Here is a 22,507-nt window from a genome sequence, read left to right as displayed (position 1 = left end):
AATACACTTAAGACTTTTGAAGTACTTCTTAAATATTTTTATTTCCCTGAGGACATTCATTTAATTATCAATTACATTAATGGAGACTTTTGTACAACATGTATATATTAAAATGCTCACCATTAAGGTTATTGCTGTATACTTCTTGGGACACTGCTTGTGGATGAGCACAAAGTGGTTCATTAGCAGTCGAGGCCACAGGCCATCAATCATGATTTATTAAAGGGATGGAACAGAGGGCTTAGTTGTCATGGGAATGACAAAGCATTATATTGTGCTTTGCAATGATGTGAAGTAAATGTCATTTTCATGTTGTTGTTTTTTGCTGTGGATCATCACCCTTGGTTTTCAGAAAAAAAATGTATGCTATGAGTTTTATTGTGGTTGTGTACGTGTATAATCCATGCTGTACTGCAGTGCACTACTCCGTTTATGGTACAATTAATGTACATGCCATTTATACATATTTGTATAGGACCTGTGCATAAGACAAGCCCAGAGTCTCCACACTAAGAGCTCACTAGTGGAGGAGGCTGCTAATGAACTGATCAACATGCTGCTGGAGTTTGACCACAATCAGAAGGAGGAGGTGGAGAAGATAGAGGAAGAAAGCTGCGCTGAGAGCAAGACCATAGACCACATTGACAGTGAAGGTATACTGACGTTTTCCTTTTGAGATCAAATAGAATGGGATACGATAAGGTGCCATAGAACTTACTCTATATGTTTCTGTTTGTATTTGCCATGTTAGAGCAGTAGCTAAAGGGGTTCCTGTTTACTGTAAATGTGTCACCTCTTGCATCTCAGGTGAAGATGAAGGCCGCTCAGAGGGCCGTCTCTTCTCGAGAAACGCCTTGCTTCCTCTTGCCAGCGTTGGCCCTTCCTCTCCCTTGGTGAGGAGGAAAAAGAAGAGGGACTTGATGGAAGTGATGGAGGAGGAAGCCCAGGAGCTGCTCTCATACTTCAACCACCGCAACGTGGATGCTTTGCTCAGAATGACACGCAACACCCTGGAGATGCTACGCAAGCGTATTTACGCCTCCTCGCTCATACATTTCTTGGGTGAGTGTTGTGTAACCATGCTCTCAGTATTTGAGCTTATCATCAAAATCATAATCATATAAAAGCCATAAAGCCACACCATGAATTATGGCTTGTGAGGTTGTTTGTTTCCTCTTCTGTCCACTGAGCTCATGAAATGTCACATCTCTGAATCACATCATACTGTATCAGAGCTACTCTTCTCTCCCCCTGTAGCTGAAGGTGACTCACCCAGTCGTGTCAAAAACAGCGGTCAGCAGGCAATCTTTAGAGTCAACGTGACCCTCTCCATCCCTAACATCGCCATGCTTCCAGCTCTGGAGGAGGTCCAACAGGCTCTAAACCGGGCTATAGAGTGTGTAGTCAGTGTCACCAAAGGAGTCAGCCAGTGGAGCAAAGAAAGGATCTCCAAGGTGGGTTTGACCTGATGAAGGAAACAATAATTTGTGACAAGTAGTAACAGATTTATACTTCTGAAGAACAGCACCAGCCCACCCTTCTCACAATTGTAACTAGTAACTAATCTTTATGGTCCCGTAGTCTACCACACAAACCCAGAAGTTTGTCTTTACGTCGGTTTTCTCTTTTGCAGAGAAAAATGAATGAAAGACGGATGGCGGCTGTGAAACAGGACTGTTCTGAGAGTGAATCAGAGGATGGAGCAACAACATACAGGAGCCTGGCTGGTATGAGAGGACATGAAACTGTACCTAACAGTTCAACAACTCAACACTGACTTGAGAGTGATTTATCCATATTGTTTCGAACATGCAGACCAGAACATTAATCATTAGCTACTCCACCACAGTCACTTGGTACTCAGATCTCCTTATTTCACAGCTCAGCAGAGCAAAGCCAAATCTGACGAGGAGCAGACAAACGTGTTGATGAAAATGACATGAATATTTCAGTGGCTTTGGAAGGAAGACATTTAAACAAAAGACATTTTAAAATCTAATTTGGGAAGAGCAGCCCGTTCAGTCACATTACACCCTGGCTAACTTGGAGGTAATGCTGTGAAACATGAAAGTGGATGATAAAGGGTGATTGATTTGAATTGAAAAGTTGGATATCAACATGTTCCATGTCCATTTAGAAATCAGAGACTAGTTTGTATAAAACTTTTCCAATGATCAATTCAATGAAAACCTGGATGTTAGAGCTGTAATGACTTAGGTGACGTATGATATTTAAAGCACTCACTGACATGAGAAACGTTTCAACGGGCATTTTATGTTGAAGGATTCATTCCCCCGTTGCCCACACCTGTAGTTACAAGACTCAACCTTATCATCCACACTTGTTTCCAACTCTCTTAACAACCCTGTATTGATTTGTAATTATAAATGAAAGATTTCAAGCAGAAGCCAAGCTGTTTTTAAACTTTCAATCCATCCTGTCCGCCCCCTCTCTGTTCACTCAACATAGATTCTGTTTTCCAAACTCTTTACTTTTCAGACATCAGCACCTCAGATATTTCAGCATCTGTGATCCAGGCTATCCCATTCCAGGCTAGAAACTACTACAAGAGTGTTTCTGACAACAAGGAGATAGTCAAACTAGTGTCTGTTCTCGGCACCTCCATCAGCTCCACCAAAAAGGTACAAGCCCTTCAATCTCAACAAGACATTTCAATGAGGCATGTATACAACTGGCCTAACATGTACAGGACAAAGATAAATAAATTAAGAATCATACAGCAATTTTCAAATGATACATATGAATCTAAACTGTTTATCTATTATTTAATACTCTATATCTCTTCTTTCTCAACAATAATACCTTTGTCCACTGTAAATGGACAAAGGCAACAACTGTAATTTTCAGTATCTGCTTTTTTAATATACATGACCACCCATCAATTGAAATTACCTCGTCATGTTATCCCAAATCTGAATGTTACATGTTTAGTACCTCCCCATTGCTCACGTAGTTGCTATTTTATGATATTATGATATTAAATTACAGGAAGTGATGACTGCTCTGGACCGTTTCAGCCGTTACCATCACATCTGGAGAAAGGACCGTGAAGACACCATGCGAAAGTATGATAAACTGAATGACGGACTGATATTCATTTCTGACTCTTAACACTGAGAACCAACAGTTTTGTTTACTATGCATCAAGTTACTGCCAGGGAAAACAGCGTCACGTCAACGCTTTTGTGGTTTGTGTTTTTTACAGATTCGTTCAGGGCAGTCCCTTGCTATCGGAGTTTGAGAGCCAGATTATTTTCTATCGAGATCTGGAGCTGGAAATAAACTCTGAACCTGAATTCATTGCTGTAGGAGCTCTGGCTCTATTCACAGGTTAGAGTTGCAATACTTTGCTGGTTACTAGCGGACTTTGGTACTCATAGTGCAATCTTTCTTCATTACTGCTGCCTAAAGAAAACTTAACACCAACATGGAATATAAAATTAACTTCCAGCCAATCAATCACTGATCTATGCATGCTCAAATGTATTTCTTTGTATCAGCGGACCTGAAGATGTCGCTCACTGCTGAAACCAAGAACTGGATGGTGGACTACGGACTGTACTGTAACAGGAAATATCGGTCAGACATGGAGCAGATCTTTGCTTTTGTTGATGAAGCAGGAAAGAAACTGAATCGGCAGATCAAAGACCTGGATGACATCCGCATTGCCATGACATCACTCAAGGAGATCAGAGAGCACCAGATATCTGTAGACTTTAAAGTTAGTCCCATAGAGGTAAACACAGCATGAGGTCTTTCATACAGTATGGTAGCTTCAGACCCCTGTCCATACACACGAATACACAGGTGCACATGAGAGTGGTTCAGCAGTGTTGGAGTGTTTCAGGAGTGTTTATAGTGAGAATGGTTTTCAACAGTGTATACATGAAGGTCAAAGTCAGTGTATATGAACATAAAACCTGTAAATAACATCCATGAAAGCATGTAAACTCAACGGAAGCACGGAGGGAATGTAGGAATTTAAACTCTTACATGTTTTATGTACAGTAAATGTTTGATTACTTGCCAAAGTGATGCCAATATATGTAGATGTCAGGTGAAATATACTTATTTCTTCATCCTCAAAGGAGTCCTATGCCATGCTTCATAAATATGAGCTGTCAGTGGCAAAAGAGGAGGCCGATAAGGTGGATACACTGCGTTACACCTGGGACAAGCTGTTGTCCCGGAGCACAGAGGTACAGAATGAGCTGGTGACCCTGCAACCCAACTTCAGAGGAGAGCTCGTCACCAATGTGGAGACCTTCCTGGAAGACTGTCAACACTTTTACCAGGATTATGACAAGGTTAAGGACAAAGAACACAGAAAATACAAGATGAAAATGCATGTGTGCACAAACACTGAACGGCTCAGACAGCCCTCGCCATCAACCACTGTATAATGCCTGCTCCTCTTCAAGCTCTGTATTTTACTTTACATTTGGGCTGATCAAATTTCTACAATTTGTAGGACTACAGTATACGATCCTGACCTGGTTTATTAAATACCGACGAATATCAACCAATGCAGACACAAATAATTAAGAAATGACTGAAGCATATTGCTGTACTCATAGACTTACTTAATCCTCTCTGCTTCAGGATGGCCCCATGGTGGAGGGGCTAGCTCCTCAGGATGCCAGTGACAGACTCATCATGTTCCAGGTTTGTATTTGACTATCTGAGGTGGGCATCATAATTAACTTCATTATTTAGTCAGTAAGTGTGTTTGTAATTTGGGTCTGGAAATTGACTTGGTTCCCCACAAAGTCAGTTATACATGACATGATAATTATATGCAAAGAGGGATGTAGTTTTTTTGTAATTATGTTATTATCTTTTTCAATCATTGCAAAAGAAAGGACTGTACTTGCTTGTTTAACTGTTTATATGTATACATGGGCATATACTGTTTTACTCCAAATTGTAATGACTGAAAAACATGGCAGCTAAATGTAATCATTTTATGTCATTTACTTTACATTTATTTGTGAGGACTTATTGCCATTTTCCCCTCTTTAGAATCGTTTTGACAACCTGTTCAGGAAGTACATCACTTACACAGGTGGAGAAGAGCTGTTTGGACTTCCTGTTACCCAGCATCCCCAGCTGTTAGAGATCAGGAAGCAGCTGGCTCTGCTGCAGAAGTTGTATGGCCTTTACAACAATGTCATCGAAACAGTCAATGGTTACTATGATATCCTCTGGGCTGACATCCACATTGAGAAGATCAATAACGAGCTACTGGACTTTCAGACGAGGTAGACGGTTTATTTACTGTGAAATGAATGTTATTAATGCTAAATTTAAAGATTCCGAGTGATGCACTACCAATGTTGTTCCACTTTTTAACTGATCATCAGGTGATGGCAGGCCAAGATATGCTGCAAAGCGCAAGCAAAGACAAAAGTAGAAGACTGCAAGCTCATCAACATTGATGTAAACAATGCAGTATTTAAAATACTTAGAATCAGCTTTTCTAATGTTTTGAGAAAGGAAAGTTTATTAGACCTCAAGGATACACACAGTGTGTTTTGGTGCATGACACAGAATGTAAACATTACTTTTGTTTGTTTAATAAAAGAAAACACCACGGGAACCCTTTTGAATTATACTGATCAGTATATAACCGTAGCAGACATTTTGACATATTGCAGTATAAACACAGATGTAATCAATAACATTATTATGGCCCTGTTCCATTTAGGCCCTGATATTGTGCATGTTGGCTCACCGGAATGGCTGTGACACTCACCATAATTAATTTGATCAATTATACCCGTGTTTACCCTGCTATGACATGTCAAATTGGCTTCTGTGAAAAGGGCTTGTTGTGCTGACCTGAGATAAACTGTAAGTGAAAGGGACTGCGAGACACAATGTTCCTCTACTTACATGTAACTGGACAACGAAAATAGACTAAACAGAACTGAACTAAACTGAAACGAGGCCAGCTGAATGATCATTCAATTCGAAGGATACCATATAAAGTAGAATAAAATGATGTCCAAGAAAAATAAAAAAAGAAGTAACAAGTCTGTCACCTGGAATTATCCTATAAAAGGTTTTCCATGAAGCACTGCTCGAATTCTCCGAAGGATTTCAATTTCACCATTTCCATCCACTTTAATCATTGCACGCGAGGAAAGAGGCTCAGAGAATACAAGAGAATACAAGTCACATCTAGAGGATTTAAATACGTCTGGACCTTTGTGTTCTCCTGACAGTGTGAAATTGGTTGAAGGTTTTAGGCTTTTAGCAGTCACAAGGGGAGTGTGCACGGACGTAACAGTCGAATAAAACAGGAAAATTCCTTCCTCTGGCAGAAACACATACATCTTTTGGTCTGTGTTGCATACAGAATTAATCCCCAGTTTTGAATACAGACATTAGCCATGAGTGTGTTGATGATTGTATCCATTAACTATAGGTGTCGCAAGCTGCCTCGTGCCCTAAAGGAGTGGCAGGCTTTCATGGACCTGAAGAAAACAATTGATGAATTCAATGAGTGCTGCCCCCTGCTGGAACTCATGACTAACAAGGCTATGATGACACGGCACTGGAAGAGAATCACTGAGGTTCGTGAAACAAGGCCACCAACATACGACTGCAGTTACCAGCCATCGTCAAGCCCCTACTGTTATACTTATAATAACAATAATAATAGCTGTTTTGACATTTGGAATTAATATGACAGTAATTTTCGCACTTTGACCAACAAGTGTATCTGATTTGTGCTCAGGTGACTGGGCATACCTTTGAGGTGGAAAGTGATACATTCAAACTACGCAACATTATGGAGGCTCCTCTGCTCAAGTATAAAGAGGAGATTGAGGTAAGAATGAATAGTAGGTTACCTATGCAAGCCAAGAGAATTATAAAAGTGCCTTTATTTTGTATGGCAAACAGTGACTCTAAAGCAACATGTATAGTATTTTAGGAATATTACTAATGTTCTTTTCAGTTTGATGGAATGTATGTAATGCATGATATTAAGATACAGTGTAAAAGTTGCAACATGCCTTAATATAATTCTCACAATGCAGTATGCATTAATCTTGGCACCAACTTAATGTTTTTAAATACTAGCACCGTTTTTATATTGGCCATTAAATCAGTTGTCAATACTAATAGATTTTTTTTCTGACGATATAAATCAGCCGACATTATTGAGAGCTTGTGTGTATTTTTCGTTTATTTAGTTAAAGTATTTGAAGCTTCAAAATATTATTGACAATGGTGATGATGTAATGGAAGGATGTTTAGTGATAACATCCTTCAATATGGATAATGATTATTGATAATTATGTTGAAAAGGTTTAATCCTTATAATGTGATGATATATAGTTCTTTAATCAGCTTTCTGACTGGAATGTGTTGTACTCATCACCTACATTTAACCCCAAAGTACACATTTTTTTCTTCCTCTGACGTGTACTGTATATACTAATGTATTAATATCCTGCAGGGATAATTGAAAATGTCTATTTTCTTATACGTGAATTGCCACTACCATTCGTATACTGTTCAAACACATTTGAGGTGTTTTTACGCAGGATATCTGTATCAGTGCGGTGAAAGAGCGTGATATTGAGCAGAAGCTGAAGCAGGTGATTGCTGAGTGGGACAATAAGACTTTTACGTTTGCCAACTTTAAAACCCGTGGAGAACTGCTACTGAGAGGAGACAGCACATCAGAGATCATTGCAAGCATGGAGGACAGCCTGATGGTTTTAGGGTCTCTAATGAGCAACAGGTATGTTTATGTTGATCCTCATAATCATTAGTATATTGATGAGGACAATTCAATTAAAAGGCTTGATCTGCCTCCATGCCTTGTAAACTTCACAGCAATCACACAAGCTGTCACTGTGTGTGGTATATGTTTAAGCATACGTCCATGTAACTTATTTCCCAGGTACAACACTCCATTTAAAGCCCAGATTCAGAAGTGGGTTCAGAATCTTTCCAACACGACTGATATCATAGAAAACTGGATGACCGTCCAGAACCTCTGGATCTACCTGGAGGCTGTGTTTGTGGGTGGAGACATCGCTAAACAGCTGCCAAAGGTAGATTAAGTCACAGTGAATTAGTCATATTTGTCATATATATCAGTGTATGTAAGTGTGCTTGTTTGCATTGCAACAAGAGAAACAAATCCAATAAATACAACGCCTGATAATCAGATAAATATGTGACTCAAACTTCAGGAAGCAAAGCGTTTCTCTAACATCGACAAATCATGGGTGAAGATCATGATGCGGGCCCATGAGATGCCCAATGTAGTACAGTCATGCGCGGGAGATGAGACTATGGGACAGCTGCTTCCTCACCTCCTCGAACAGCTGGAGATTTGCCAGAAGTCACTTACAGGGTGGGTACCAAGGATTCAAATTTTAATAACTCACACCTCAAATCAATATGAACTTTTGAAGTGTGAGTAGTTCAAATATTACCCAAAGGGAGGAGAGAACTGTTACAATCGGAAAATATTTATTTTTAGGGATTATCTGCCAACCAATGTGTCTGGTTTGTTGTATTTTCTAACACTAGGTGCTTTGAGACAGACTATTGAGAGTAACGTTTTATTCTTTTAACACACTGTCAAACAGCTATTTGGAGAAGAAGCGTCTGCGGTTTCCTCGTTTCTTCTTTGTCTCTGACCCTGCCCTGCTGGAGATCCTGGGCCAGGCCTCTGACTCACACACCATCCAGGCCCACCTCCTCAACGTCTTCGACAACATCAAATGTGTCCGATTCCATGACAAGGTGAATTTTTCATGGATCTCCTTAGAGAGTGATCAGTGGTCAGTGTGTTAGAGCAACGGCATCTTTCAAACCCTCTGACAATACACAAAGATTGCAACAAACCATACAATACAATGCCATGAAATTGAGTTGACTAATCTGAATTGGGTAGAAAGAGAGAATATAAACATGATGTCATATTCTGTCCCTTCCCTCACACGCCAAATATGATAATCAATTTATAATTCTAATCAATAAAACATGTAATCATTCTCAGATATACGATCGTATTCTGGCTATATCATCACGGGAAGGGGAGACTGTGGAGCTGGAGCGTCCTGTCACAGCAGAGGGGAATGTAGAGGTTTGGCTCAATGCTCTGCTAAAGGAATCCCAGAGGTCTTTGCACTTGGTGATCCGACAGGCTGCCTTGACCATCCAGGACTCTGGCTTCCAGCTCATCGACTTCCTCAACTCCTTTCCTGCTCAGGTACATCACAAATGAATTCAAAGAATTCTTCCACTTAGTATATTTCAAAACATGGGCCATACCATTACTCTCTGTGATTGTCAGCAGAGGGTTGTGTACTGAGCAGAAAACTAGACCAAAATTATGAATATGGCAAATTAATTTGTGTATAAGATATTCGTAATGAACGTAAGTCCTTTACTTTGTACTTAATTTGATCTTCTGTAAACTTTCCGAGACCATTTGTCTTCGTTAACTCCTTTAATTCTCAGCTTTGAATCTGTATTCAGGGAAGTATTAAAAGTAATAATGTTGTTATGTTGATGGTGAGTACATTTGATGTCACACAATGATGTGATTACCACATACCTTTTACCTTGATCTAGGTGGGCTTGCTAGGTATTCAAATGATATGGACCAGGGGCTCTGAGGAGGCTCTGACCAATGCTCGATATGATCGCCGCATTATGGCCAAAACCAACCAGCTCTTCCTGGATCTGCTCAACACACTGATTGACATGACCACAAGAGACCTGGGGGCTGTGGAGAGGACCAAGTACGAGACCCTCATCACCATCCATGTTCACCAAAGGGATATATTCGACGACCTGGTCAGTGTTTTATTGATCACTTAGTAGTACTTTATATCATATACTGAAGTACAGTGGAGATTACAAACAAGCTCCTCCCAAGTTCATATAATTGGAATCCCCTGCTCAAGATAGCTATCCTTTTGTAAAACTGCATTTTTTATATTCAGATACCCCAGGGTGGGGGTACCAAATGGTGTTTGCTGCAAGAGTCAATCGACAAAAGTCTTCAAAGTGTTTCATTGGTAGCCAAGTGATATTTAGACTAGTCTTCGAAGTCTCCTCTCAAGGCAGAGTAAATTGTCTGGCTGTTCTCCAAGGTGAATATAAGAAGTGTGCAGTAACTTTATTTGGATGTGTTTAAAGAAAACATTATTATGTAATCCCCTTGTATCTGTATTCATATATTCTACTCCGATCTTCTCTCTCCCACAAATTTTGCTCTTGTCCTGCAAATGTTTTCAAAAATACTTTTTGCTGTCGTCTTGATCTAACTTCACTCTCCTATAATAACTCCTAACTGTTGATCCCCCTCTATCCCATCATCTCTTTCCTCCTCATGCCTTTTATCTCTTTGTATTTCATCTTTCGATTCATCACCCTGCTTACTCTGCCACTGCTCTTCACTATACTCTATCTACTCATTTTACTCACCTACTAACTTATTTCTTTTCTGCCATCCTTCTCCCCTCTTCTTTACAATCCTTTTACCTTATTTTCATTTTATGGCCTCTCTCCTCTTTTCTCTCATCCTCTCCTTACCTGCCTCTCCCCGTCTTTCCACCTTTTTAATGTAACCTTCCTGTCACCTCATGGCCACTTATGCATCCTGCCCTTCAACCCCTCCTTCCATCTTTTTCCAGCTTTTATCTCTCACCTCCCGAATGGCACCCTTTGATTTCCTTTTCTTCACTTGCCACCTTCTCTCTCCCCCTGACTCGCCATGACTCTTCTATTCTCTTCCTCCCTCCTGCATACTCTTACTCTAATCTCTTCTACTTCCAGTGCCGGCTCCATGTCAAAAGCCCCAATGACTTTGAGTGGCTAAAGCAGTGCCGTTTCTACTTCAATGAGGACTCGGACAAGGTGATCATCAACATCACAGACGTGGGCTTTAGCTACCAGAATGAATTCTTGGGCTGCACTGAAAGGCTCGTCATTACGCCATTGACTGACAGGTAGATGGTCATCCATGAACACAGTACACACACATACACACTTTCATAAAGCCATAATTACAATTGTATGAATGTACAATGACTGTCAAATAATTAAAAAAAAATCACACATTCATATTATTAAAAAGTGTACATCACTTCCAAAAGAGTTACTTGCCAAAGATACATACTGGTAACAGTTTTATCTATGATGGAGTAAAAATGTTCACTATATCATCAATTCATATTTAATGTTACTGTGGCTGACTAATGACTGGACTTGAAGAGAGAGAGAAACAAGTAAGAGTAAGAGAAACAGAGAGAGAGAGAGAGAGCAGTGTAATTGGGAAGAAAATAAATTAGAAAGGAGGAGTAGGCAATCTTGCACTGTAGCCATCACCTCTGTCACTGACAGATGGTATGACTGACAGAGAGAGGGGAAGAGAATCAGCCAGTGGGAGGTAGGCAGAATCCCACCAACGGCCTGTGTCAGACTAATAGACACAGAAGGAAATATGATAAGAGACAGAAGGAAAAAAGATGAGCGACAAGAAGAAAGAGATGAGAGGAGACAGCAGCAAGGAGAGGGCTACCAGCAGACAGCAGCTCTCCAAAGAAGTGGCATGCGGTCTTTATGGCCAAAAGTGCCAAGACCGCCCGGATTTTCTCACTGCCTGAAATACTATCTGATTCCTTGTCTTTTGTTAGTATGTGCTGTGCTGCTTTCCTTTCTATCACTCACTTTCTTTACTTTTCCAAACCGGTTGTAGTGGCAGAGAGGATGGAGGATAGGGAATGTGAAAGACAAAATGAGTAAAGGTGGAAGTGGTATAGCATGAAAGCAAAAGCGATAATGGTGATATAAGATACTTTTTTCATAGCAGGTCTGGGTTATTCTGCATTCTCTGAAGGACACAAAATGACTTGCAAGCGCAGTTTTACCATGATTTTTCATGCAGTGAAAAGGGAGAACAGTGTTTAGCGAGAGGGCCTGGGTCAGGTCCCCGTGTCAGTCATGCTCTCTGCTGAAGTGTCCTTGAGCAAGATACTGAATCCCCACCAGCTTCAGGGGTAGCATTCTCTAGCTGTGGCTGACCCTAACCCTGACCTCCCTGTGGAAAATCCCATTGTATTAGTTTTATTGTGTTTGAATAGAAGTGAAAACTGTGAGGAAGCAAATTCTTAACCGTATTATGCCTTTGAAATGTAACTGCCTTCCTGTCTATGTTTGGTCAGGTGCTACATCACCCTAGCCCAGGCTCTCGGTATGAGTATGGGTGGAGCCCCTGCTGGTCCTGCAGGGACAGGTAAGACTGAAGCCTAAAAGTATTACCTTGAGTAAAGTAAAATGACACCAAGATTATGAAATGGTGAGACAAAGATATATTGACTGCATCTATCTATCTGTGGTCTTGTCCCTTTGTAAGATTACAGCAGAGATGCCTAAGATGGGGGTCGGGACCTCACCAAGGGGTCCCAAAATATATCTCGAGGGTTGTGAAATGATTATTGGGACAGGATAGAAGTCCTAAACTATCGCCCTGATACATAATCTTGTGTTTTCATTATTATTATTATTTTTAAACTTGACCGTTTTACCATTTCAGGGAACCACTCGATTAGAGAGATAGGTGTTTTGGTTGGAGAATTCATTTGGTTTTCTTTTGGCATAAAAATTGTTGCACCTCATTTTAGGATGTGACAAATATGTTTTTTGTTATTAGGTAAGACGGAGACCACTAAAGACATGGGCCGCTGTCTAGGAAAGTATGTTGTGGTCTTCAACTGTTCTGATCAGATGGACTTCAGAGGCTTGGGACGAATATTTAAAGGTAAGAGTCACAAGGCAAATCCGTGCTATTATGTTATTGCAAATAAAGCAGCACCAGAAAAGGTATAGGAATAGAGCCCTAAAAGTGTTTTGTGCAAAGGTTGAGGGTTTGGAATGAGTCATGAGAACCACATAAGCGACAACTGGGTATATTACCCATATTTTGGAGTTTAGAGTATAATTAATTCCTTTGCAACAGAGTGACCATAACGTTTCATGTGTCTGATTTCTAGGTCTGGCTCAGTCTGGTTCTTGGGGCTGTTTTGACGAGTTCAACCGCATAGACCTCCCAGTTTTGTCGGTGGCAGCCCAGCAGATTGCGATAGTTCTCACGTGCAAGAAGGAACGTCGCAAAAACTTTGTCTTCACTGATGGAGACCATGTGGAAATGAGCCCTGAGTTTGGCATCTTCCTTACAATGGTCAGTGACACAACAATGTCATTACTCAGAAATAATAATAATTGACGTGGACAATGTCTCTTTACACAAGTCAGCTTGTACAATATTGAACACCAGGGTCTGATTGTTATTGGCAACATTGTTCATTATACCCCTTATACAGTAATCACTTTATCTACTTGGCACAGTTGCTATCCCAAGGCAAGTCATTAAACATAGAACAGTGGTATAATTATTCCACGTGGGGAGAGGGTTCAGAGATCATTCTGTCTTCTGTTTTTACTCCGAGTGTCTGTGTACACATGTGTAGAGAGACAGTGATCGAAGGCAGGCTCTGTAGCGAGGAGGGCCTGAGCTGTGGCCATAGGGATTTAACTAGCTACAGGATAGTGCTATGAACTTTAATGATGTTACAGCTTTAATATAGGATTTTCCATATTTCTTTTGTGTATTGTCATGAGAACATGCAAAGAGACTTTGGATGGTGTGTGCACATACAGTATATGTTTTAAATTATACAAATTGCATACAACTGCTCACCTGTAAATCTACTAATCAACCTGCTGTGTCTCTCGTGTTGTCCTCATGTTACCCTCAATACACTATGTGCTATTACATTTCCTCTTAATTATAATTTATGTTTTTATCCAATTTTAAAAGCCCTCTCGTTTTTTCTCTTCCTGTGTAATCAGAACCCAGGTTATGCAGGACGCCAGGAGCTTCCTGAGAACCTGAAGATCAACTTCCGCACTGTGGCCATGATGGTTCCTGATCGTCAGATCATCATTAGGGTAAAACTGGCCAGTTGTGGGTTTATAGACAACATGGAGCTGGCCCGCAAGTTCTTCACTCTTTACAAGTTGTGTGAGGAGCAACTCTCCAAACAGGTAGAACAATGGATGAGATCTGATTCCAAAAAAACCCTTGACACTTTCCTTTCTTGTTAAACGTCATATATACTTCTTCATTTGTTGTCAGACTTTAGGCTTCGCAAACTTCTTTCCGCATTTCCTTTTTCTATACACAGTATTTAAAGGTCATTTATATCACTGGATGGATCACAGCAAATGCAAGAATGCAGGGACACATAGGACATGCAGTTCACAGTTATAGTTCCCAAGGTCCAAAACACAACATTTACAAAAACGAAGGATAAATCAATAAACAGGACAATTCTCTTTTGACCAACATTTCCCTCATGGAAGAGTTACAGCTCGGCATAATGATTAAATACTTGGACCTATGTGTGCAGAGCCTTCTTTTCTCTATTAGTGCTCAATTTATACATATTTAGAAAATAATGCAAAATTTCTAAGTCTCTATGAGGGCCTAGAGCTTAATGCCTCACAATGTTGTGGCCACAGTCTCTGATTCATGTCTTTGTTTCAGCTACAAAGAGGCAGTTTTACACAGCTGTCTGCAAACATATGATGATGATGATGATGATGATGATTGACATCTAAATTGCTATTTGTGGTTGTCCAGGTTCACTATGATTTTGGCCTACGGAACATCCTCTCAGTGCTGCGAACGCTGGGAGCAGCCAAGCGTGCCAACCCCAGTGATACAGAGTCCACCATCGTCATGAGGGTCCTCAGGGACATGAATTTATCCAAGTTGGTCAGTCTCGAATACAATACAATACAATAGAGCATCTAATAGATAATCGAGACATTTTTATTTCTTTTGATGCATTTTCATCAGAAGAAAATTTGAATAAAAAATTAAAATACATTTATTACAAATCTAAAGTCAGTAACCAAAGATAATAGCCAGACAGATTTAATCATTGTCAGTGTTTTATGTATGTTTTTTGCTAAATTGTGTTTATACGCATGTTTGTTTTCATTAGATCGATGAGGATGAGCCACTCTTTCTGAGCTTGATTGAGGACCTCTTCCCAAGCATCCAACTTGATAAAGCAGGCTACCCTGAGCTAGAGGCTGCCATCGACTTACAGGTGGGGGAGGGAGTGAGGGAGGAGTTGTTTGCAAGGGAGAGAGAAATGGCAGATAAATACAGTGGAATATAAGGATGAATGAATAGAGGGAGAGAGTGAAGGAAGACATAGGAAAAAGTAAACAGAGGTTGAGAGAGAGAAATGCAGAAGCTAAGTAAAATCCAGCAAAAGACTAATGGACTGTAAGACTGCTGTATCTTTCATGTCACTCTTAAACGCCTCCAGATATAGCACCCAAAGGAATACAAATGGTGTCATTTACCATTTGTCAAGGACCTAACCTTAGTAACTGTGGAAAGCACAGTGCGGAGAAAATCCAGTCCAGAGAGTCAAACGTCACATCTTTAAATTACAGCATTGTCGTGCATTATACCCTCATCCCTGCAGTAATGTACGCTTGTCGTAGTGCCTCTGCATGTATCTGTTAAGGCTGAAGAAACCACACAGGAAAGAGTCAAAAGCATAACTCAAAGACAGGACAGTTCCAATAACACACAGTCTTCACATGCTAACAGGTTTGGTAAACAGGAAGACAGTGAGACCAGGCAAACAGATCCAAACACCAGAGGCCTGTACTACGAAGCAGGGTTTGGGGTTAGCGAGGTACCTTCAGGGTTAAAAAACGTCCCTTTACGTGAACGCGCTGATAGCCAGATTGAGAAACCCTGGGTCTATTTATCGTGTTAATAACCAGCTCCGTACAACAGCTTAGCAGGATCGCGGTTGTTAGGGTTATTTAAACCAGATGACTGAAAAATACCCTATCGCTTCGTAGTACAGGCTCCAGGTAAAGATAATCACTTAATACACGATGGAACGATAGACACAGAGGTACAAAGATGAACTGGCAACAGACAGGGAGTGAGCACAGACTAAAATCTAAATGAAGGGGTGGCTAACAAGGCACAAGTGAAACTAATCAGGGAGGGGAAGGCAATCAAACAGGTGTGAGACACACAGGCAGGAAATGGAGAATCTTAAACTAGAATAGAGGTGAGTATAAAATATAACAGGAGACCAAGAATGACTAAATACAGAGAAACAAGAGAAGCATAACTTAAGGTGCTTGACGAGATGAGACAGTATCTTTTTTGTGTGTGTGTGTGTGAAGCTGTATGTGATCCATTCAATACACTACAACACACTCTCCTTACAGTATTATCCAGAACATGTCATAGTACTTTGTATATACTGTAATTGTGCTCCCTCAGGTTGAGGATGCAGGTCTGATCATTCACCCACCCTGGAAGCTGAAGGTCATCCAGCTGTTTGAGACTCAGAGGGTCCGACATGGCATGATGGCCCTCGGGCCCAGTGGGGCCGGAAAGACAACTTGCATACATACGCTGATGAGAGCTATGACAGGTAGGATTTTGTGCGTGTTTTGGGACCTATATCCGGCAAAAAAGACACCGACTTGTGATACATTGGATGGTTAAAATGTGTATCTGTGTGTAAGAGAAAAAGTACTTTAGAAAACTCACAAATTCTTAGCTTGAATCATTTTTGGCATGTTCAATATGCTCACCTTACAAGTGTAGGAGTAAATGTTTCTGTCAATGTCTTTTTTTTTTTTTTTTTTTTCTCAGAGTGTGGTCAGCCTCACAAAGAAATGCGCATGAACCCAAAAGCCATCACAGCACCTCAGATGTTTGGTCGATTGGATGTGGCTACAAATGACTGGACTGATGGCATCTTTTCTACACTTTGGAGGAAAACTCTGAGAGCAAAGAAAGGTCAGGTTGCGTTCATTGTACTCAACATTGGTTTCATAGTTAGAGTTGAGCTATGATAGAGAGATTCCTGCTGGGTTAAGAAATGATTCCTCAAATGAAGACTCCTGGCAATCTACTAAGGATTTTCCTTTTCTTTGAGAACTTTGGGGAACCAGTATGTTATTACTTTGCAGAGAAGTATCTTGCGACATCCTTGCATCCATAGTTCAAAGCAGCACCAACAGCTGTTTAATCTTTCTGTTTAGTCTTAATCCTACCCACTTCATTAAAATGTATATGTGCATGGGTATGAATATACATTATGTGTGTTTGCTTTTATGTATCAAAATATGCATCTGACGTATTCAGTGTAAGCTCTCATGGTTTATGCATGTCTTTGAGCAGGATGCATTCATGCTTTCTGTTCAAACTGTTGCAGCGTGTTGCTTTGAGCAGACAGGATTCCGTTATAGAAAAGAAGGCGGTGTAGATTTGTGAGAGGACTCCTGAGTCCTGAGTGAAGTATTCTGCAAGGAAAGGAAATGCCTTGGGAAAACAGACTGTATTTACAATGTGATCCAATAGATGCAGCAACAGCATCCCAAGCCTGATCTATTTTAAGGACTTCTGTGTAGAAAAGCAGCTGGTGGCTCATGTGCATGAAGCAGTCATATTGGTAATATGTTATTTTGACTCAAAACTGTGACTCCTTTGGTAAAAGACTTTATGTCAGTGATGACAGAGCAACATCAAACTTCTTTATCGGACAAAACAAGCTTACTTATCTCACAGCAGCATGCCCCACATTCATTATTGGCCAGCAGCTATACGGTATGATTTCTTGACAGCCTAAATAGAACAGTCTTTTTTTTTTTTTTTTATTTAAATTGTTGTCATTATATCTTGTGCTTTTTTTGTATTGGCATTTTTTGGTTGTTTTCTTACTTTACAATATAATTACTAATGAATCTTATTTCAGGTGCAAACTCATGAGGTTGTTTTTTATATTCTAGAACCCATAAAAATGGAGTGAGACTAGAGTGAACATTAAACAGTTTGCCTTGTTATTTTGACTAGTTCATACGAAAATGGCGCTCAGCAATGTGCATTGACCATATAGATAGAATGACTAAGCTCACTACATGTAGTATGAGTAAGACTAACACAAACACTGTTTTCTATCTCAGGGGAGCACATCTGGATAGTCCTGGATGGACCTGTCGACGCAATCTGGATTGAGAACTTAAACTCAGTTTTGGACGACAACAGAACTCTTACGCTGGCAAATGGAGACCGTATACCCATGGCACCCAACTGTAAAGTGGTTTTTGAGCCACATAACATAGACAATGCCTCTCCAGCCACTGTCTCGCGCAATGGAATGGTGTTCATGAGCTCCTCCGTGCTCAACTGGAGCCCTATATTGGAGGTGAATTGACTAATTGATTATACTGTATATGTTTTATATCCCTACACAGGAATTGAAAACGGTGGTGCTTTTTAAGGTATTACAGTATGTACCGGCAAAATATCATCTAGATCTAGATCGGCGGCACCCTGAGGGGCCTTGAGGACGGGCCAAGAGTGCCGCAAGATCAATAGAGTTACTTGTCTTGGTTCGGAAGGCTTGACATTTCTGCTGCATCTAGAAATAAACCTCACACAACTGGGCTATGGTTTTGTGAACAGCACATACACACTGTGTTCTTTGAAACACAATATAATCTCAACTACACTGGTGTGGTTTTTCTTCTCAGGGCTGGTTGAAGAAACGCTTCTCTCAGGAAGCAGAGGTGCTGAGGGAACTCTTCTCTTCCTCCTTCTCTGAGCTCTACCGCTTTTGTGTGCAATCGCTGGAATTCAAGATGGACATGCTTGAGGCCTTTGTCATCATGCAGTGCATCAACATGCTGCAGGGACTCATACCACCAAAGGTAAGAGTACAACTGTTCCGAGTACTCATCCATGGGACAGACAGCACTCAGACAGCACTTGCTGTATTATATAGTGATTAAGAGGTAATTTCATACTGCCACAACAAAATGACTGCTAGAGGAAAACTGGAAATTCATATAGATCTCTATAGACAATCTGATGTTCTAAGAAAGGACCCACAGTGTTGGATGCTATTAGATAGTCTTGAGTAGTAGTTCTATGATTATTATATATTATTTTTGCTTCAGACATATTTTTAAGTGTCCCCCTTCTCTTTTAAATTCGTTTTTTTGAACAAAGTCCTTGATCTAAAGTAGATGTTACTCTACAGGAGCAGTGTGGTGAGTTATCCAGAGTGCACTTGGAGCGGCTGTATGTCTTTGCCCTAATGTGGAGCACTGGAGCCCTACTTGAACTGGATGACCGGAGGAAGATGGAGATCTGGCTCAGAGGGAATGACAGTATCTGTCTAAACTTGCCAGACATCCCTCTTGATAGTGACGACACCATGTTTGACTACCATGTCACAGCAGATGGTATGCACGCTTTGATAAACAAATGTTATCACCTGTAGATTAGATGCCAGGAAGTACCGAAGCTGCTCCTTGACAAGCAGAAACATTATGCCTCATGTTGCACAAAATTTCGCAGCAGGTGTACGTTTATCAAATCGCACAATGAAATATTAAAATATTTTTTCAACTCGAAGACAACTTGGAAGTTTATTAGTTATATTTTGTGCTCATGCATATCTTTTTAATGCATGCACATTTATTCTTTTTCAAGGTCAATGGGTCCACTGGAGCGCCAGAGTGGAGGAGTATGTGTATCCATCTGAATTCACCCCACAGTACAGCTCCATCTTGGTGCCCAATGTGGACAATGTCAGAACAGATTTCCTAATTCAGACCATCGCTAAGCAGGGCAAGGTGAGGTTTGTTAAAAAGAAACTTAAGTAGTGTACTGGTATATCTGTATACTGCCAGTCAAAAATGTAACGCTGCATTCATTAGGACTCGTTATAAGTTTGAAGGTGCTGCTTGATGTGTAACAGTGACTGAAACCTTGAATTTTGTTTCAATTGACACATGAGCTAAAAAGGAGCTGTAAACCGGAACATTTAGTATATGTCCAACTTCACAGAGAATTCATGTCGTATGTTAAGGGTTTTAGGGATTGTGGTGCCCATTTTATCTCTTCTCTATTCAGTGTGTAATGCTTGGTTTAGTCCTGGATACAGCTGTGTAGACACACATGTACACACAGATCAGTAACATGGCAGCATGGCCAGATGCCGCACAGATCAATTTAAAAAAGGCCATATTGACATATTTTGGTTGATTCTTTGCTTGAGAGCCAAATGCTCCACCATCTGCATTATTATGCTGGTGCTCAGTCCAATTTGGAGATCAGGACACAACAAATATAGTTTCGGTGAACAGTTTACATCGCTCTACAGAATAATTACCTGCCATTTGAGGTTGCAATTTAGACAGGTTGACATATCAAATTTCATGGAACTTGCATTATATGTGCCTATAGAGATTTTTCATACATTAAACTTATCCTGACAAAAAATATCCACTTTCCTAGGCTGTTTTGCTGATTGGAGAACAAGGAACAGCAAAGACTGTCATCATCAATGGCTACATGTCAAAGTATGATCCTGAGACCCACATGGGGAAGAGTCTCAACTTCTCTTCTGCCACCACACCACTCATGTTCCAGGTAAAGCAGAACTGTCAGTTTGCTTTCCTTTTAATGAGTTTAGGTTTTACCACAGGCTGTCTCCTTCTGTGCAGTTGTATCTGAAGATGGCTGCTCTACATCTGTGTTAACTTGTTATGGATTATCATGGCCTTGTGAAGTAACATTGATTGGTGTGATAATGTGCAGGCTGGAGGAAGCACCACTGTCTTTTTCATGTACATGGCTAAACTGCACATTGATCGAGCTGTTACTATGGTTTATGTCTGAGTGGAACTTAAAAGATCTTTGCATTTTGCTCCCTTTTTCGTTGCCATATGTGTTGTCTTTATATTTTTCTTTGCTCCCTATGTTTCTTCTTTTAGAGGACAGTAGAGAGCTATGTGGATAAAAGGATGGGGACCACTTATGGACCTCCTGCTGGGAAGAAAATGTCAATTTTTATAGATGATATCAACATGCCTGTCATCAACGAATGGGGAGACCAGGTTAGGGATAATTTTTAACATCAATTAATTGGAAAAACTGAAAATATCATTTTACTATCTACATCAATTAATGGTACATTTCCATGTATGTCCTTTGTTTTGTAATCCCATAAACAATAATTTCATTTCAAGTCATTTTGATTGATTAGATTTGACCATTTAGTCTTGCACATTTCAGTGACCTAATGTAATGATCCAATTAAATAAACTGATGACAACAAATAAAAAGGCTAACATAAACTAATAACAAATAAACCTCTTGATTTAAACTGGCTTTTTTGCCCTCCATCATAGGTGACTAATGAGATTGTCAGGCAGCTGATGGAGCAAAACGGGTTCTTCAATCTGGAGAAACCCGGAGAGTTCACCAATATTGTGGACGTTCAGTTTCTAGCAGCTATGATCCATCCAGGAGGAGGCCGTAATGACATCCCACAGAGACTGAAAAGGCAGTTCTCTATCTTTAACTGTACGCTGCCCTCCAATGCTTCCATTGACAAGATATTTGGTGAGTGAAAAGAGTGCAGTGAAATCATTATTGATGTATGTATTGAATCAAAACATTTGATTAATGTTAAAGAATGTGTTAGCAAAACTGATGAGGATGAAACTCCAGTGCAAAGTTACTACAATACTACTAATGCTGAATTTACTAAAAATGTACAAAATGTCATGACCCATAGAGAATGTACTGTGTCCTCTCCTGTCCTTTTTGATAAAATGATATGCTATGGTCACTTTCCCACCTTCAACTAACCCATCATCGACCCTATTATACAGGTGTGATTGGCGTAGGCCACTTCTGTGCACGTCGCGGTTTTGTCGATGAGGTCCGAAGCACCGCACTTCGTTTGGTGTCTCTGACTCGCCGTCTCTGGCAGTTGACCAAGGTCAAGATGCTTCCAACTCCTGCCAAGTTCCACTACATCTTCAACCTTAGGGATCTGTCCAGGATCTGGCAAGGCATGCTCAATACCAACGCTGAGGTGGTCAACTCTGTCCAGGTCAGAGGTTTTTTGATTAACCTGAATTTCTAAAATGTCACATATTTAAGAGAGATGGTTAACATGGCTGGGTTTTTTTTACCATACACTGTTTTCACAAGAATGCATGTATATGACAAATAATGCAGACAGAAAAAATATTGCTAAAGTATCTAAAAATAATCAAATCAAAAGTTTAACGGACAATAAGCCTACTATAAATAATACTAACAAGTTTTTCACTGCACCATCAATCAAAACGCAAACAAGTAGTGCTGCAGTGCTGTAACATTATTTCTCCCAGTAGTCTGGTTTCTCGTGTGCCCGTAAACAGAGCATAGAGTGAAGTTACGTAGTGTAATGTGCTGCAGACTACTGTATAATAGACTAGAGTAGTGCAGAGACCCTGACAGAGAATGATCAAACTATTACCTATGCATGACTACATATTTACAGTATTGCAGAGAGACAGAAGTGTTTATTGGTTGGGAAGCATAGAA

General features: G+C 40.3%; 1 protein-coding gene across 2 annotated transcripts in view; it reads left to right on the top strand.

The window, feature by feature from the left end:
• Nucleotides 1-22,507, top strand: part of dnah5 (dynein, axonemal, heavy chain 5) — an 87,787-nt gene that overhangs the window by 17,230 nt on the left and 48,050 nt on the right. For both annotated transcript variants that reach the window (XM_031873702.1, XM_031873701.1), the window contains exons 21-56: nt 476-653; nt 808-1,062; nt 1,258-1,454; nt 1,634-1,727; nt 2,500-2,642; nt 3,010-3,086; nt 3,227-3,351; nt 3,522-3,757; nt 4,110-4,328; nt 4,624-4,686; nt 5,044-5,282; nt 6,452-6,599; nt 6,764-6,856; nt 7,578-7,777; nt 7,940-8,093; nt 8,235-8,398; nt 8,637-8,793; nt 9,050-9,262; nt 9,628-9,852; nt 10,837-11,009; nt 12,225-12,295; nt 12,713-12,820; nt 13,053-13,240; nt 13,912-14,106; nt 14,705-14,839; nt 15,072-15,179; nt 16,391-16,544; nt 16,769-16,915; nt 18,082-18,323; nt 18,652-18,828; nt 19,161-19,365; nt 19,616-19,758; nt 20,423-20,557; nt 20,902-21,024; nt 21,319-21,532; nt 21,805-22,028. In XM_031873702.1, coding sequence (XP_031729562.1) covers nt 476-653; nt 808-1,062; nt 1,258-1,454; nt 1,634-1,727; nt 2,500-2,642; nt 3,010-3,086; nt 3,227-3,351; nt 3,522-3,757; nt 4,110-4,328; nt 4,624-4,686; nt 5,044-5,282; nt 6,452-6,599; nt 6,764-6,856; nt 7,578-7,777; nt 7,940-8,093; nt 8,235-8,398; nt 8,637-8,793; nt 9,050-9,262; nt 9,628-9,852; nt 10,837-11,009; nt 12,225-12,295; nt 12,713-12,820; nt 13,053-13,240; nt 13,912-14,106; nt 14,705-14,839; nt 15,072-15,179; nt 16,391-16,544; nt 16,769-16,915; nt 18,082-18,323; nt 18,652-18,828; nt 19,161-19,365; nt 19,616-19,758; nt 20,423-20,557; nt 20,902-21,024; nt 21,319-21,532; nt 21,805-22,028 — 5,922 coding nt within the window. The remainder of the gene's footprint in view (nt 1-475; nt 654-807; nt 1,063-1,257; nt 1,455-1,633; nt 1,728-2,499; nt 2,643-3,009; nt 3,087-3,226; nt 3,352-3,521; nt 3,758-4,109; nt 4,329-4,623; nt 4,687-5,043; nt 5,283-6,451; nt 6,600-6,763; nt 6,857-7,577; nt 7,778-7,939; nt 8,094-8,234; nt 8,399-8,636; nt 8,794-9,049; nt 9,263-9,627; nt 9,853-10,836; nt 11,010-12,224; nt 12,296-12,712; nt 12,821-13,052; nt 13,241-13,911; nt 14,107-14,704; nt 14,840-15,071; nt 15,180-16,390; nt 16,545-16,768; nt 16,916-18,081; nt 18,324-18,651; nt 18,829-19,160; nt 19,366-19,615; nt 19,759-20,422; nt 20,558-20,901; nt 21,025-21,318; nt 21,533-21,804; nt 22,029-22,507) is intronic.

Source organism: Anarrhichthys ocellatus, unplaced genomic scaffold (assembly GCF_004355925.1).
Source record: "Anarrhichthys ocellatus isolate YVR2014 unplaced genomic scaffold, GSC_Weel_1.0 scaffold74, whole genome shotgun sequence".
Lineage (NCBI taxonomy): Eukaryota > Metazoa > Chordata > Actinopteri > Perciformes > Anarhichadidae > Anarrhichthys > Anarrhichthys ocellatus.
The sequence above is the reverse complement of the archived record's forward strand: the minus strand, read 5'-3'. Positions and strand labels throughout refer to the sequence as shown.